General features: G+C 47.5%; 6 protein-coding genes across 6 annotated transcripts; 1 reads left to right on the forward strand and 5 right to left on the reverse strand.

Moving 5' to 3' along the window:
• Window positions 1–649: 649 nt before the first annotated feature.
• On the reverse strand, window positions 650–2,575 carry M431DRAFT_321072 (hypothetical protein). The gene is made up of 4 exons (XM_024914300.1): window positions 2,089–2,575; window positions 1,234–2,012; window positions 1,003–1,171; window positions 650–939 (listed from the first exon to the last, which is right to left on the reverse strand). The coding sequence occupies exons 1-4, from the start codon at window positions 2,136–2,138 to the stop codon at window positions 765–767; spliced, it is 1,173 nt and encodes a 390-aa protein (XP_024768483.1). The 5' UTR covers window positions 2,139–2,575; the 3' UTR covers window positions 650–764.
• A 314-nt stretch (window positions 2,576–2,889) lies between these two features.
• On the reverse strand, window positions 2,890–3,066 carry M431DRAFT_98962 (hypothetical protein; the record flags this gene model as incomplete). The annotated part of the gene is made up of 1 exon (XM_024925102.1): window positions 2,890–3,066. A coding segment is annotated over one exon (177 nt), but the record flags the coding sequence as incomplete, so codon positions are not given.
• A 614-nt stretch (window positions 3,067–3,680) lies between these two features.
• On the reverse strand, window positions 3,681–6,117 carry M431DRAFT_500745 (hypothetical protein; the record flags this gene model as incomplete). Its single annotated transcript, XM_024917946.1, has 7 exons — window positions 3,681–3,755; window positions 3,785–4,479; window positions 4,548–4,655; window positions 4,778–5,174; window positions 5,241–5,265; window positions 5,475–5,814; window positions 5,922–6,117. The coding sequence occupies 7 exons, from the start codon at window positions 6,115–6,117 to the stop codon at window positions 3,681–3,683; spliced, it is 1,836 nt and encodes a 611-aa protein (XP_024768485.1).
• A 1,555-nt stretch (window positions 6,118–7,672) lies between these two features.
• Window positions 7,673–8,269, forward strand: M431DRAFT_546068 (hypothetical protein; the record flags this gene model as incomplete). The annotated part of the gene is made up of 2 exons (XM_024921198.1): window positions 7,673–7,894; window positions 7,962–8,269. Coding segments are annotated over 2 exons (407 nt in total), but the record flags the coding sequence as incomplete, so codon positions are not given.
• A 783-nt stretch (window positions 8,270–9,052) lies between these two features.
• M431DRAFT_60616 (hypothetical protein) lies at window positions 9,053–9,208 on the reverse strand (the record flags this gene model as incomplete). Its single annotated transcript, XM_024921567.1, has 1 exon — window positions 9,053–9,208. A coding segment is annotated over one exon (156 nt), but the record flags the coding sequence as incomplete, so codon positions are not given.
• Window positions 9,209–10,254: 1,046 nt separating this feature from the next.
• On the reverse strand, window positions 10,255–14,353 carry M431DRAFT_127355 (hypothetical protein; the record flags this gene model as incomplete). The annotated part of the gene is made up of 6 exons (XM_024912333.1): window positions 13,979–14,353; window positions 13,716–13,915; window positions 12,579–13,649; window positions 12,429–12,527; window positions 10,492–12,358; window positions 10,255–10,404 (listed from the first exon to the last, which is right to left on the reverse strand). Exons 1-6 carry the CDS (start codon window positions 14,309–14,311, stop codon window positions 10,255–10,257), a joined length of 3,720 nt encoding a protein of 1,239 aa, XP_024768488.1. The 5' UTR covers window positions 14,312–14,353.
• Between the last annotated feature and the right edge of the window lie 1,577 nt (window positions 14,354–15,930).

Below are 15,930 nucleotides of genomic sequence, written 5' to 3' on the forward strand. Positions count from 1 at the left end.
ATATTACGAAGGTAAGTCTCCCGTGCCGCCCCCAGCGTTGCTAACTAGTATGTGTAGTATCTCTTATAGAATCCTCCTCAAGATCTACGCCTTGACGTGGCGAGGAGGCTTGATTCCATTCTGGCTAGTACAGAATGGTGACCAAGTAGATCAAATATTGCGACAGAATACATAATCCATAATTGACCTCGCTTATAAATCTTGAGTCTTCTCTATTTGCACCGTAAGTAGTTCAGCAACGCGTGAGAGAGAACACAGATAATTAGGCACTACGGCGACGATTTTACATCATCATCACCAGCATCATCATCATCATCATCATCATCATCGGTTTCTTCAATAGTCTCCAAGCTGACCTGAGACATTGAATGTATCCATGTACATGTACCGGCGCGTCGCCTACATGCAGTCACCTGACGCGGCTCGTCAAATCACAATCCATCTTCTGTCCTCTCCCCTCTTCTACCTTGATTTTTTAGTTTCATCCAACATCCTCTCATCATCATCGTCTCATCGCAAAAGCGCGTCTTTATAATCCGTTAAATCAAGTCTATTAACGTTGCGATGCCTCCGCCTCTCTATTTTCCGTGTCCTCATAGTCTATCGTTGTGCACAAAGGCAAACCCGGTCCATCTCATGAGAATAACTCCAATGATCGTGCAAAGCCGACCCGATCCTCTATCCGAGTTTTACCGCCATTTTCTCTGAAATACCCAACCTGCCGAGCCGATAAATCTCCAACCTCAACAAAATCGTTCATTCAATCATTGCGCCCACTTGAGAGCTCCAGGCGCCGACTCATCGGCAACCACGTACTTGCACTTGGTGAAGTTGGTCCAGAGCTGTCCAATGAAGGACCGCTCGTCGCGGTAGTACAGATCGCCGAGCACAGGCTTGATAGCCTCGGTGGCCTCTCCAGCATAGTAAAAGGGAATACGGCTAAGGAGAAAATGTCAGTTGTTTGCAGTTCCAGCCTAAAAGAGCGTTCTATTGCTAACGTACGGGAAAAGGTGGTGAACAACGTGGTGCTCAATGATGCAGTGGAACAGGTGGCGGCCAACAAAGCCAAACTCTCTGTCGACAGTAGCCAGGGCGCCTTTGACAAAGGTCCAGTTCTCGGCCTGGTAGTGAGGCACCTCCATGTGAGTGTGGTGGAGATAGGTGATGGCGACTGCAATCATTCACTTGGTTAGCAATTCTGTTCGGCATGGAGAGGCGATTTCAAAGACGTACTCAGCCAGTGGTGAACCCAGAAGTAAGGCTGGGCATAGGCCAGCAGCACGGTGCTCGTTCCCACGACGCCAGCGAGCTTGTACAGGGCGAAAAAGGTCAAGCCGAGGCCGACATCGGACAGCGCAATCCAAGGAGCCTCGCTACGGCGGAATACGGCGCTGTTTGGCGAAAAGTGGCTCTTGCCGAACATGGTGTTTGCGCTCTTCTGAAGACTACCTCTGCCAGCTGAGATGTTGAACGTGAGGTAAACCTGCCAGGCAAAGAGCTGGTGAAACATCAGCGTGACGAACTGGTAGGCGGGCGTATCCTCGAGCATCTCAAGGGAAGCCATTGCGCGCTTGAGATAGTCCGACTTGGTCCTCGGAACAAAGGCCATGTCCTTCTCCATGTGGCCGGTGAACATGTGGTGGCGGTGGTGAGAAAACTTCCAGGAGTAGTACGGCACCAGCAGAGCAGAGTGAGAGAAGAAGCCGACAACGTGGTTGAGCCAGCCGTGCTTGGAAAAGGCGCCGTGTCCGGCCTCGTGTCCCAGGATCCAAAGACCAGTGCAGACCAGGCCCTGAACGAAGCCATAGACAATCCAGGCAATGGTCCGGAGAGTGGAATCAGGAATGGTGGGAATGTACGTGATGGCAGCCCAGCCAAGAGCTCCAATCATGACAACATCGCGCACCAGATAACCCATGGAGATGGCCACGGATGGCTCAAAGCAGTGCTTGGGAATGGCAGCCCGGATGGTGTTGATATCGGGAAACCGACTCTCACCCTCGGGCAGCTTGCTACAACTGGGGGTCAGCACACGACGAGAATTTTTTCCAGTCTGGAGAGACTTTTGATGGATTGAGGCCGACTGACATTGAGGCCACGGCGCCTCCGCGCTTGGTCACTGTCGTGGTGGTAGCCATCTTGAAGGAACGAGGTAAGCCAACAACTCAATGGGAGAGAATTGGGATTGCTGATGCTTGATCCAGAGAGCTGTCAAGTTTCTTTTTAAACCCACCCAGAACCCAGCTTAAGGCAGGAAGAAGGGAAAAGGGTGATCCATAGTCAGGCACGGCATCAAATTTTCCACTCCCCTTAGCTCTCGATCCATATTTTCTGTGGTGTCCCTTATCTGGCTCTATCTCTGTTGGTGGCGGTAACAGGCGTGACTCGCGCCTCTAGCGGCGGCATCGCTGGCGGCCAAGTACCTTGTGCTAACGGCCGCAGACAGGTTTGCCCAGAGCCCACCCGTTTCTGACGCCCAGACCGCTTGCAACTGTTCCCAAAGTGAGCTAATTATAATCTGAAATGAGATCTCTGACGAAGCGAGCCCTGCTGTCCTTTACCGCCAGAGAGCAAGGGTGTGTGGTTGGCCAGCGGGGAGCCTCAACTACGAGATCAACAATTCTGAGCCCACTAACGCTGCACGTGCCAATGGCCTAAGAGCTTTCGGGGGCGTTTTAGGGGACTATTGTCTTGGGGATCAAAGGGGATTCATGGATTCAAGGGGCGCCGCTACGCATTAGTACACGTATTGTTGAGTTCCAAACGTCGTTGTGGGGTTTATTCAAGGACCCCTGGGTTTAGTCCGCTTTCGGCCTGGACCCTTTTAGGGCTCAATTGGAATCAGGGACTGGGGGCAGCCACTGGGGCCAGCCACATTGTCATCCACGATCAGGGCTCAGGACAACAATCGCTATCATGTGAATTTTCACCTTTCACCATCACATACGACCATAGGTAGTGGAAAACTCGGGGTCCCGTCTGCTCCCCCATAGATAAGCCACTAACCGGCAGATTAGTAGTTGAGTGGGTGACCATCAGCGAACACCGGCTGTTGTATGTTTTTTTTCCGTGTTTTTTTGGATGTTTTGTTTTGGCATTTTGTTTGTTTTTTGTCGAGTTTTTTTACTCTCCGCCGACCCCCACCCGTTACCACCAGCGCGGGGCGCTTTGTGTGGGGGACCAGGCACATGCGATTGTTGGTGGTGCAAAACTCTCGTCTCGAGTCTCAAGTCAGATGGGTAAAGAAAAATAGAAAGAGATGAAGCAATTAAATTTATTATCTTGGAAGTGTTATATAGACGTTCTATTTGGCATTAAAACGAGATGAAGCTGAGACAACGGGTTTAGTAAAAGACTAGTACCCAGTCTTTAGTTCTCAGCTTGAGTCAATTGGCAACACTGGCTGTTATGTATTCTTGTTCTCTAACTTCAATTGACATCTTCTTTCGTCCAAGTAGATGATAGCGAAAATTCTATATAAAGACGAATTACAACATTTCTATGGTTACTAACACCTGTAATTGAACCACGTAATATTAGTTGAACTTCTGTGTATCCTCCTCCAGCTCGCCTCATTATTTACTACATTGAACGACCTGATACTACTTCATAGATTCAAACTCCTATCATGCTGGGGTGTATAAAAGCTATGCACCCATCTTTCCAAATGGCACTTCCATTTACACGCCGCCGGCGCTGGCATGTGCTTCCGTGGCTGGTAGGCTTGTTGACACGTGCTTGTAGCGATCGACTCCCTACGCAAGAGTAACATTAGTTGACTGACATGGTACAGTGGAGCTTGGGCGAGAATAGTTACCTTTAGCAAAGCATAGAGGTACGGGACATGGACCACCGCGCTGGCTCTAGTATCTTGCTTTTCGCCTTGACCAGAAGATGTAGAGCTAGCAACTTCACCCTTCTTGACCTGGTGCTTGATCCAAACATTGCCAAGAACGAAGCAAGCAAAAACACTGAGCCCGAGTATCGGCAGAATGGAAATAAAGGCCCATTCAACTCCCCTGCGGCCTGCTTCCCTCACAGCGGCCTGCAAGGCGCTGGGTAGTTTTGTAATCGCGTCCAGCGACTGGCTGTCCTGAGCAATGATGTTCCCGATATTTCCGCTACCAGAGGGTAGGGAAAGAGAGGAAGTGGCTGAAGCGAACTTGGAGTTGAACACGGCGTTCATGATTGTCAACCCTAGAGTGCCTCCAAAGGGCATTGCAAAACGCATCAGTGACATGGCTGGTGCCAATCGCTCAGGCCACACTCCAGCGACATGCAGAGAAGCAGGCATAAAGCGTGAACCCGTACCGGCGCCTGTTAAGACCATCATGCCGGAGACAATATTGGGTCGGCTCGCCGAAACGGCCCAGGTCAAGGCGCCGAGCCCGGCGGCTTCTTCGACGGAGCCAAGGAGGAGCGGCCAAAACGTTTGGCCTGGCCATCGGTTACACAAGTACATTGCTGAATAAACGCCAGCTGTGTATAGTAAAGCATTTTACTAGTTAGAAAGTATAGACTTGGAGGCGAATCACTGGAATACTGACCTGCGATCCCTGGAATGTAGTATAGCAACTGAATACCTGCACTGGAGGCAGGTTTGCCCTCGACTAGTGTGAAGTAGATTCCCACGAAATAAAACACAGCATACATGGCTAGAAGGGTCAGAATTAGTCCTCGTCGGAAAAATATGAAGAGAAGAGGGAAAAGAAAATAATACATAGATACTGAAGGAGTACTGGGCAAAACAATGGGAGAAGGGGGTTGATGAACTCACCAGCTCCAGCAGAGAACTGAATGACGGCTATGACTAATGTGTCTTTTCGAGAGAAGAGATCCAAAGGCAGCATAGGTGACTGGTGTGGAAACAGCCGTGCTAGTATCCTACCATCTCCCAAAAGGAATTCGTAGAGAACGAAGACGGGCAGCAGAGCGCTCCCAAGGATGATGGGCACTAGAACCTGTACGGAGTCCCAAGGGAAAGTGCTTCCACCCCAGGAAGTGCCGAGAATAATTAGGCCAACGGCGAAAATGAATAGAATGACGCCACCGATATCAAGAGTTGCCAATGCCGGGAAGATGGCAGACCACTTAGAGCCCTTGTGGAAGTGGGTGCCTTCTAGCAGCTCATTCCGCAGAATGAAGAAGAGAAGGACATGGGACGCTACAGCAATCTGCACAACGTCAGCCGTGATCCAAGAAGTAGGAGGAAGTGTCCATGAGTAAAGTTTACTACTTACTGGGATGGCAATTACAAAGACGTATCTCCAGTTTGCCTGGAAAGTTACTATGTGTTAGCAATGTTCCCTAGCGTAGATGACATTGGAGGGCTAGTATATCACATACGTCTGTCAAATATCTGCGAAATAAGACATGTCAGCTTATGGGCTGGAGATTTGGATACTGGCATCACGACAACGAGTGATGATGGCTTGCCAGGCCGCAAGGAACGAGGAAGCAGACCAGTCACTTACCCGCCAATCAGTGGACCTATAGCATACGTGCTTCCGGAAACGATGGTGAAGAGAGTGTTGTTCTTTGCGTTCTCTTCCAGCGTGACCTTATCAGCCAAGATGACAAGAATGATGCTATTCAAGCCAGCCGAGGACAGCCCCTGCAACGCGCGGCCAAGCAAGAGCATGCCCCAGGACTGAGCAGCGGCGCAGAGAACACTGCCAATTACTGTAAAGAATATGGCCACCTGTAACGAAATGTGCCGACCAAAGACATCCGCAAACTGGCCATAGAAGGGGATGAACGCTGTTGACGTGAGGGTGTAGGCAGTGACTATCCAGTTGAGCTGGTCGAACTTGTCTGCGAAGCATGATTGGATTAGAATACGACAACAATAACAGCAATGCTAGGGACAACGAAAAGGCGGTGATATGAATCCGGCGATGCAGGTTGGGCGCCTTACTTACCGAAATGGGACGCGATAAAAGGCAATGCTGTCGCGACAACGGTCAAGTCCAATGATGCTAAGAAATACGGCAGCACCAAACCTGCAATCAGCTTGATCCTGTACTTTGTGTTATTTCGCCCGGGCTTCTTCGCGCAAGTGCAGGCCTGGTTTGATCGACTAGAGGCGTGTCGGCTCTCCACATCCAGGGGCTCCATCATGAATGCGCCGGTCGAGTCGCCGACGTCCCTCCTGGGGATATCATGTTGGGGACACCGTTTGGGGTCGTTTTCTATTAGAGACTGAGAAGGGTGATCCGTTGTTTCCTGGGGCGATACTTGATCATAGGTATGGTGGTCTTCGCGGCTGTGAGCTTGCTCGCGATGGTAGTCGTATTGGTGCGCAGGTGGCATTTCTTCCATGGCAATCATGGTCGAGCGAAGATTGACTGCTCTTTGAGATGTAAAAGATGCAATATGGTAGCTTGTAAAACGTCACAGATGAGGCATCAAGTATTAAATTGTATGCTTTGTATGTAGTCTACCGTAAGACGCGATTGCGATATAGAGCAGGACTTGTATACATTTATATAGACAAGTCGACGATATTTTTCGCCATCCGTATCTTGTCATTTCAACTGGATATACATATACGAATGAATACGATATAATTTGATAGATACCACTGGCAGAACTTTGCTCGAATCGAATCGCTTGCTCAACTCGTCTGCTTGAATCACTAGCTCGAATCACTTGCTCAAAACAGAAATACGATGGGACCAGTAGTGAAGATCTTCTATCCACACGGTTTAATCAACGCAAGCACTGCCGCGCATACATCCTCAAGGCGCAGTCTACTTAAAAACGTATACGTGTAACAATAATAAGGTTCTCTCGTGAGATTAAATCCCCGGATAGTCTAGAAACATCGCCGAACTATCGTCTTGCATGGTCTTGCGATCTTTTTAATTAAGAAGCACAGACCAGCTCTCACAATGCTTCCGTTTTAGGAGCAGCATCGAGGTGTCCTTTATATGTAGGTATCATCAATACCGGGTCGGGGGCGCCAAGATCGCGGCGGCTTTGATCCCTCTTCATAGCCCACAAGCACCATGAACGTTTAATAATAATTTAATGCTGGCCATCGCGAAACTGCCACACTTACAGTGACTTAGCTGCTGGCTATTTTTCACAGAGGAAATAAGCACAGTTTGTACAGCCGCCGAAATTGACATCAGCCGAGCTCTCAGAATGCTTCCGTTTTAGGTCTGGTAGATCTACAGAGAATACGAGTAAGGATCGAGTTGTGTGTACATGTGTGCAGCGCGGAGTAAGCCCTAAGGCTTTCTTCTACGGGAACTCGGCTTGAATGCCAGATGAACTCATCTAGCCGTCCCTGACTACAAGGATAATGGGCGGGAACGCTTGTCCTGATTACGAAGAATTGCGGTTCCACAGGGTCCAACGACGAACGTTTGGGGATCTTGGACACTGCATTCCTGTGAGTTCAATGAGTTGAGGACCAAGCCCGCTTGCTAGAATCGATTACTACATTGGCATTGGGTTCATCTAGGGGCCTTCTGGGATATGGATCAGTCAGCCTTATAGTTCCTTAAGCTACAACCGTGCTTGGTTTGTCGGTAGTTCTAGAGGAGATATAAATCCTCACTAGCACCCCGTCCATATTTAGCAACGGTTGATCGGTATATACGTCAGACTATTTCATTACGCCGTCTCAGAGAAGCAACGCCAAGAACAATCTGACCAAATCGCAGCATGTCTCTTGCAAAGTTTGGCCTCGCTTTACAGCTGCTGGTGCTGACAGGTGCCGCTGCTAGCCAGCCAGCTCTCCATCATCCACCCGCTCCAGCGTTGAGGTTTCTATATCACCTCAATAGCACCCTTGGAGAACCGGTCTCTTTCGGTCCCGGCCCAAGAGGCACCAAGATGTCTATCCCTATTCTCGGCGGGACTGTTGAGGGCCCTAACATCCGCGGTACGTTTTGCGATGTCGACATCTGTGCCTTGGTCTTCAACATACTGACTATATACATTATCGCCAGGCGAAGTTATGAGTGTCGGGGCAGATTGGGGGACCATTGACGCGAACGGCACCTTCAGAGCCGACGCTCGCTATCAGTTGCGTACCAATGATAGCGCAGACATCTTTATACATGTCACCGGCCCAACACAGCCAAACGGACAGGTCTTGAACCACATCACTTTTGAGACCGGCAGCGACAAGTAGTTCTGGCTGAACAACATCGTTGCTGTCGGCATATCCACCTTGGGGAAGACCACAGTCGCAGTTAATGTCTGGGAGATGGTCAATGAACATTAGTGGAGTACTCTGGACCGGAGGATAGAAGCGTGGACTAGGATGCGGCCCGTTGAGCAATCTCTACTGATGTAGCTTGTGCAGGTTTCTATTTCCGTTTCCATGTTAATCTATAAGTATATAGTAACTTTTGGATTTGTGTTCGTTGGAATGTTGCATCTTATGTTTTTCTTCTATATACCTTTACATGTATGCACCTACCCTAAGAACAACTGTAGTACATATGAAGCAGCTCTATTTAGTGTGATTGGCCTCTTTCTTCATCTTGGTTATAGCGCGAATGAAATGAAAGATGATTATGTCCGCAGTATGAGCAGTGAAGTTGGGCTTCGATGAATTCATGTACGAGGGCTAGGCGAATGGGGGACTGTACACCGAGAGAATGATAAAGCCGGGGCTTCTTAATATTCACAGTTTACGAGGTTTTGTAGAGTCTGCTGGCCCACCGAGTCGGCGGCGGGCGCCCTAGAGTATTGCTATTGGATATGTAATGGTTGCTAGATCCCGTAATAAGATAAGACGTAACAGTTTCCCTACGAACTGCCTAATCCTTGCGGAGTGGTGATAATTGAATCGGCATCGTGTGAATTCGCTGCCCATCCCTTCACATACGACCACAAGTAGTGGAAAAATTGGGGTCCCATCTGCTCCACTATGGACAGTCTTGACTTGTATAAGCCGAAAGATTTTTAGATGGCCTCCAATGCATTTCGGCTTTTTACAAACTGTTCTTCTTTTCTAGGTAACTTGGTTTGTTTTGTCTTGGTTGGATTTTCTCTCTCCGCTGACCCCCACGTATCGCTCCATATAAGGTGGTTTGTGTAAGACTTCAAGCACATACGACCATATCCATTGGAAAATACGGGGTCCCGTCTGCTCCCCCAGAGTCAAGCCAATGAGAGGCAGATTAGTAGTTGAGTGGGTGACCATCAGCGAACACCGGCTGTTGTATGTCTCCTTTTTTTGCTTCTTTCTTTACTGGCCTCTTCTTTTTCTGCTGGAATACGAAGTGCATATCCCGGCCATGATCCCGGCCATTTACATGTGATGGGGGCTCGTGCGGCAATACCCATGAGAAAACAAGGTTATCAGTGCTTTATCTGTGCAGATCCAATTGGCATGTGAAATTGCCAGTATGCTGGCAAATTCGGTCATATCGTACTTGGATAGAAGCTCGTCTGTTGGGTTTCCTCCCATGGCTCATCAACTGCTGTTCTCTGTTTCGACATGTATGCACTTTTACAGTTGCTTGCATTTGTTGAGGTGCATGTTAAAGGAACCGCTGAAATCCTTACTATTGAGATACGCGTATCACTCCAATGGCATCCAATGGCACAAGTAGAATGGCATAAGTGGCGTATTACAATAATGTCCAACCGCTCTCAGTTGTTTCCTGGTGGTACTGCCTCGAGTCGCTGAAACGACAAAGCGTCGATAAGTACTCTTTCCCCTTAAAAGCTTAGTGCTATATTTATCCTAAGAGATAGCTCATGAATGTGCAAAGGTCCTCTACATGAAGTGGTCTTTCTGCTGTAGTAACGATCTATATAAGTAGTTGACGAGCGTCCTGGCCTTTCTTTCTTCAACAAGAAATGGATTGGTTTAAACTGTATTTGTCTAAGATTAAAGCATAAAGACTATCCAAGCGTTCTGGCATCTCTTGGATTATGTCTTCTACTTGCCAATGGGCGGCGTTGCGTAGGTGTTCTACAACAAGGGCTACCTATAAGAAAGTGTCTGCCGCCTTATCTTTGAGAATCTTCTGAGTTTTAATTCGAAGCTCTTTGTCGTCTTTCAAAGCCTCAATCTCAGCTATGCGGCTGTTGATATATATCTCGATAGAGCTTGAGATGAATTCGGCATGATCCAGACTCAGTATTTGGCGTGGTTGAATTGATCGGAGCTCCCGTTCAATCTCCTTTTCGTTTCGGCTGGAAGTCAGCCACCTAACGCGGCCATTTCAGTGATATAGACGACATAAGCAACATCTCAGAGTCTTTGAATGTCAGTCAAACTTTCTAAGTCGTATCTCTTTTCGCCGTCAGTCTCTGTAACAACCCCTCCATTTCTTCCCTAATAATCTCTTCCGCACCAATACAATCCCTCTCCTCCGCCAAATCCAAGGGTATTCTTCCCTGAAAATCTTCGCACAACACATCTGAACCATGCTTCATCAACAGCCGAACACATTCATCGTGCCCTTTTAAAGCGGCCAGATGCAGAGGCGTCCTTCCATCGGCATCCCTACAATTCACGTCCGCAGAGGCTTCAAGCAGGGCCTCGACAATCTTGGGTTGCCCCAACAAGGCCGCGTAATGCAGAGCACTCCGCCTCTTCTGTAGATACTTTCCATGGACATTGTAGCCAACTTTGATCAACCCTAGCGCAGTCATGGACGTTTTGTCTCGAATCGCTCGCACAAGTGCCACTCCCTCCTTTTGTGCCCCTTTCTGCAACAAGAAATCCACACACTCCTTATCCGAGTTAGATACGGCAGTGACAAGTGCGGCGGAGACACCATCAAGGCCAATATTTCTACTTATCAAGAACCTTGATACCTCTATATGCTGGTGCAAAACCGCTCTGTAGAGCATAAAAGCGCCTCTCCCGGTGGGAGCGCCCTTGTCAAGCAAGAGACTAATCGCGTCGAGATGCCCACCGGCGCAGGCAGAGCATAGAGCATTGTGTCCTACTTTATCTATTGTCACTAGCGAAAGGTCTAGAAGGAGACTTATGGATTCACAATGTCCCTCACCAGCTGCGCTTATAAAGGCCTCCGCCGCAGCCTCTTGACCCCCGTAATTCTGTTTTGACAGAATGGTGATCAATTCGGTATCATTACGCCTTGCCGCCGTCACGATCGGCTCACTGTATGCACCGACAGCAAAGATTCGATTCGCGTCCGCATTGCACTTGGTCAAATAGTCGATCAGGTTGAGCTTTTTCGAAAGTATCGCGTACCACATGGGATTAACTTCAAACGAACTTTTTAGAGAAGCCATGCTCCGGCCGTCGTTAATACCTGGATACGAGCATTCGTAGAGATACTCGGCAACTTCGAGCCAATCCATTTGACAGGTCACCCATATCGGACTTGACGGTAATCGAGCTGCCGACTCAAGAAGCTCCTTTTGGTTCGAGTTTTCGATAACCTTGCTCATTAGAGCGCTCCACACGTGAAAAGATCTGGAAACTTTGTAGGCTGGGTCCCCCATTTCGCTGCTCTTCTCCAGCATGAAAGCCTTTATCAAGTCGGCTAGAGGACTTTCTAAACGGTACTTGTCGCTCTTCTCAATATGATCAATCACCCAAGTTACAGCATATTCGCTTGGCTGGCCGTAAACATCATCAGATGATACCACTGCAAAGATTTCGAAACTCAAACATTTTAGTTCGTCGTCCTTCATTTTCTCGATCCACTTAGCAACCTTCTTAGCTGTCTTTTCTGGATCTTCTTGGTCATCTTGGCCCGTAGAGGCCTCTTCGTCACTGATTTCATCAGCTTCTTTTGCGTTGTCATCCACTTCATCCTGATGGGGTTCGTCGTCCTTTTCTGCCGTATTCTCGCCTCTCTCCTTCTTCTGCTCATTGGGACCACCATCTACCCGACATTCCTCTTTGATGCTATTCATAACTTTCTCTCGTAACGCTTTCCCTCTGTTTTCGACTTGAGCCAAGTTAAGATATCGCAAGCATGCGGCTGCAATAACGGCGTGGCTTATCTCAGATTGATAACTATGTATGTCTCGGTTGTGTAGTCGCTCGAAGAACTCTCGAACAGACAAGTGAGCGAAGTCAAACGAGTTCTGGCGAGTGACAATCAGATTTGAGCAGACGTCCAGGACCTCATCGCTGGAAAAGGCAGTTCCGGATTCGGATTTCGACTTTGTGCACGCGAGCACAGCGAGCGCTTCAAGGGAGATGGATTCCTGCGCATACAGCAGCCATTGAAAAGTGAAGTTGGCGAGTTCAAAAGCATGCTCTCCAGACTCTTGGATTTCTTGATAAATTTCCCAGTACGATCCCTCAAGTGTGTCTGGTAAAGCACCGAGACGCGCCTTCAGATCAGCCGCCACCTTGACCCTTTTTAGCGACTGGATCTGAAGGTCTACCCATCGAAACCTGATAAAGATTGGCTGATCAGAGCAATTTTCATAAAAAAAATGTCTTTTAGTAAAGGCTAGCGACTTACATTCCCTTGGCTCCCTCCTGAAGTGTATTAGTAATTTCCTCTCGTAGACTTGGTGTGAGTTTTCCATGCAGTAGTCTTGCAGACGTAAGTTGTGTGTCACTAAGATTCACGCTCAGCTCAGTCTTCAAATAATGTAAGCAAGTCTCGTACATGAATGTTGAAATATCCTCAGCATTGTCATCGGCTTCAATATAAATATTCGGCGTCCCGTTTAGATAGAAAGCAATGTCGTAATTGCTTCTGCTTGAGATGAACACTCTGACAAGAGAGTTCGACTCCTGTAAAATACGACTGAGCGCATCTAAGAGTTCCTGTCTGTCCTCTTGATCCACTTCGTCCAGGGCATCTAGAACAAATGTCACAGCAGGATACTCGTCCACAAGCTGGATCAAAACTTCGACACACTCGTCTGATGTCCAAACCTGGTCCTCGAATCCCACAAAGCCTTCAATAGCATCTTCGTAATGTTCTTTCACAGGCGGCAATATCGGATCGCTCGGTGTGAGGCTTGCCAATTGGCGAACAAAACTCGCAAGAATCTTGTCGCATTGTGCTCGGTGTGGCTCGGCCGGATTTCTTAGGCAGTAGAAATAGGCCATGTGTTCTTTTCCTTTAACCTCGTCCACAACTAGAGACGCCAGTTTGGTCTTTCCTGAGCCAGGAATGCCGTGAAGCCATAGCACAGATGAATTACTTTTCTTTCTCCAGTCAATGAAAGCCGATTTATTTAAAAGCCATCTGCCAGAGCCCTCCAAGCGACCTTTGCTGGCAGTTTTGTGGTGAACGCCGTATGGTATGGTGGAAATCGCCTTGAGGATTTGCGTCCGCACCTGCTGCTCAATGCCATCTTGAATCTGCCCGAGACGGCTGTCAATGCGATCGATAGGTTGGTGAAGATCCTTCATGGTATCTCTAAGGGACTGCATTTCCATCTGATCCCGTTCATCCTTATCTTTAAGGTGCTGTTCGATTCCTTGGATGCCATTAATAGCGCTCCCCAAATCCTGAGCTCCTGAAATCTCGGCAAAGCGCCTAAACTTGGCCTGGGCAGATTCGACGGGTTCATATTTAGCCTTCATATCATTCTTGGAAACGACGACGCTTTTTAGTATTCGTACTACCGTAGTCAGACCATAATAATGCATAATGCTTGCTAGGTATCCCAAGATGGCGGCGTAGAGGTCCGTTATGCATTCCGATAGTTGACCAAACAATTTGCCACTATAATTGCACATGATGAGTCCCTCTATCATCATTTATTCAATTTAAAGTAAGCAGTACACCCACCTTTGTTTTCTCCTTTCTATAAGGTATATCACCTCAATGAGTTGACACTGAGCAATAAGATTGCTGATGTTTTCCAGCGAACTGAGGACATGGCCAAAGATCTCAATGTCGTTTGTGGTGGCTTGCATAATGAGTTTTATAGCTGCCCAGGGTAGTGCTGCATGTATAGGATCATATTGAATGATAACGTCGCCAACAGCCTAGAGAGAAGTCAGCGATGAGCATACATTTATGCGTTAAAAAATCGGTGCTGTTATGCATACTAATAATTTTTGAACCCAATTGCTAAGCTTTTCAAGAATGTCTCTTATAATGATTGTTTGCCCTTTAATTACCAGTTTCCATCTCTTCTTCATGCATTCTTCCTTTCGCTTGTTAGTAGCGGTGAGTACATTAGAGAGGACGGATTTCGGGTCGTCTATGCCGTTTTGTGCAAGCTCAAACTGTGTTTGATCCTCTTTACTTAGCCTCTGCAAGGCCGCTGCCCACCTGCTCGCAGACCTACCCTCACTGGCTTCCTTCTCGCCGGATGCGGATAATAAGACAGTTTCCCCCATATCCGCTTTGGAATCTCTCTTGCCTTCTGATTCGCTCATCTCCTCTAGTACGCCTGCATTTTTTCATAGGGAAGTTGAGACAGCGGAGATGAGATGTTTTGGAAGCTGAGTTGCATCAAGGCGGGGTATTCACGGATTAATTACACCACCAAAGCAACATGAATCCAATCGGTGATAGATCGGCAGAAGGATCCCCCCGTAGCAAGACCGGTGCTGTGTTTTGGTCTTGGAGGAAACAAGACGTACAGGGACCAGCACACCACCCCAATCACATAGAACCATTTTAACGTAGGTACGAAATATAAGACTAAGTCATAGTATGCTTACTCGGTGGCTTAAGGCCCTTTAATGTTTGGATTCGTTTCTTATCATAAGTAGGATCGGTTTTGCTAATGTTTCGAAGGGATTTTCTCTTACCGTCCTAGGAGGCTTAGGGTGAGCTACAGTAGATACTGATGTGCCTAATAATGCAAAGAACCTCTTACCAGCATTGACGGTGATGTGAATATTGCCTTGGCTAAGTGTCGCATTGTCTCTAGAGTATTTCCCCAAATGTTGCGGAAATTATCCATGTTTTGCTTGTAAATATGGTGATGGGTCGAGATTCAGTACCATCAGGCATGAAGATATAGGTGTTGAGTTGTAGCCTAACGCACTCATCCTGACATATGTGATGCCTATGACAGTACCTACAGGTGCTTGTCCCTAGTATTACAGGCGCGTTAAATACATACACTTACCTGCGTACATGTCCATGCCCATGGAGTTACCCAATCACCTCTTACGAAGTAACGCAATTGAAGCCTCTTTACCTCTCAGTATCTTAGGTGGATGACCAAACCAATTGCATGAGTAAAAGTAGGGCACTAAAATTTTGAAAGAGATTTTACAACAGCCATGACGCATTGGAATAAATGGAATCGAGAGATGGAGTGCCCAAATTTGATAAGAAGTCATGAGAAAATGAAAGTCGCATACAGTCGGAGTGTAGATTTCGGCGTTTTGCCAAGGCCTTTACTAAATTAGGAATTTGCCCTCTTTCAGGCTTTAGTATGCCATTGCGAACTGCATGGCTTTCATGTGATCAGGCTTTTGCATTAAGGTAGCATTATCCAACTGATGATCAATCTATGCTTGAGCCTACTTGCCCGCAAGAGCCGGTCGAGCAAATCTCGTAACAAGAAACTATTCTCCAGTGCAACAATGTCAAAAGATGATGTCTGTTTGTTACGATTCATATAGAAAGAGTGTTATTCTACATCAATTTTATTTATACCTACCAAGCTGTCGTCGATAACGGCGGAATATTGTTGTTTGCCAAGTAGAATAGAATAAGCCAATCTTGCGCTCCCGTGCTGAGGCAGCTTAAGGGCATTCGACAATTTCGAATGGTCGCATTCGGCGACGTGGGTTCCATATTACTATATCTGCTATTCTAATCTCTAAAAATGCGATGTTTATTGTACGGTGTTGAGATCTAGTACGTGTGATGGGCGATCTGGATCGACTTTATTAACGAGAAGAAATCGAAAGACCCTAATTGTGTTCACTTCCACTATTGGAAAGCCGCATACATAGGTCAATGGGCATTTTAATGTCCAATTCCGTATCTCGTAACCCAGGTTCTTTCTCCAATAAGGCTTTGACGAGATCGAAAC

Source organism: Trichoderma harzianum (assembly GCF_003025095.1).
Source record: "Trichoderma harzianum CBS 226.95 unplaced genomic scaffold M431scaffold_22, whole genome shotgun sequence".
Classification (NCBI taxonomy): domain Eukaryota; kingdom Fungi; phylum Ascomycota; class Sordariomycetes; order Hypocreales; family Hypocreaceae; genus Trichoderma; species Trichoderma harzianum.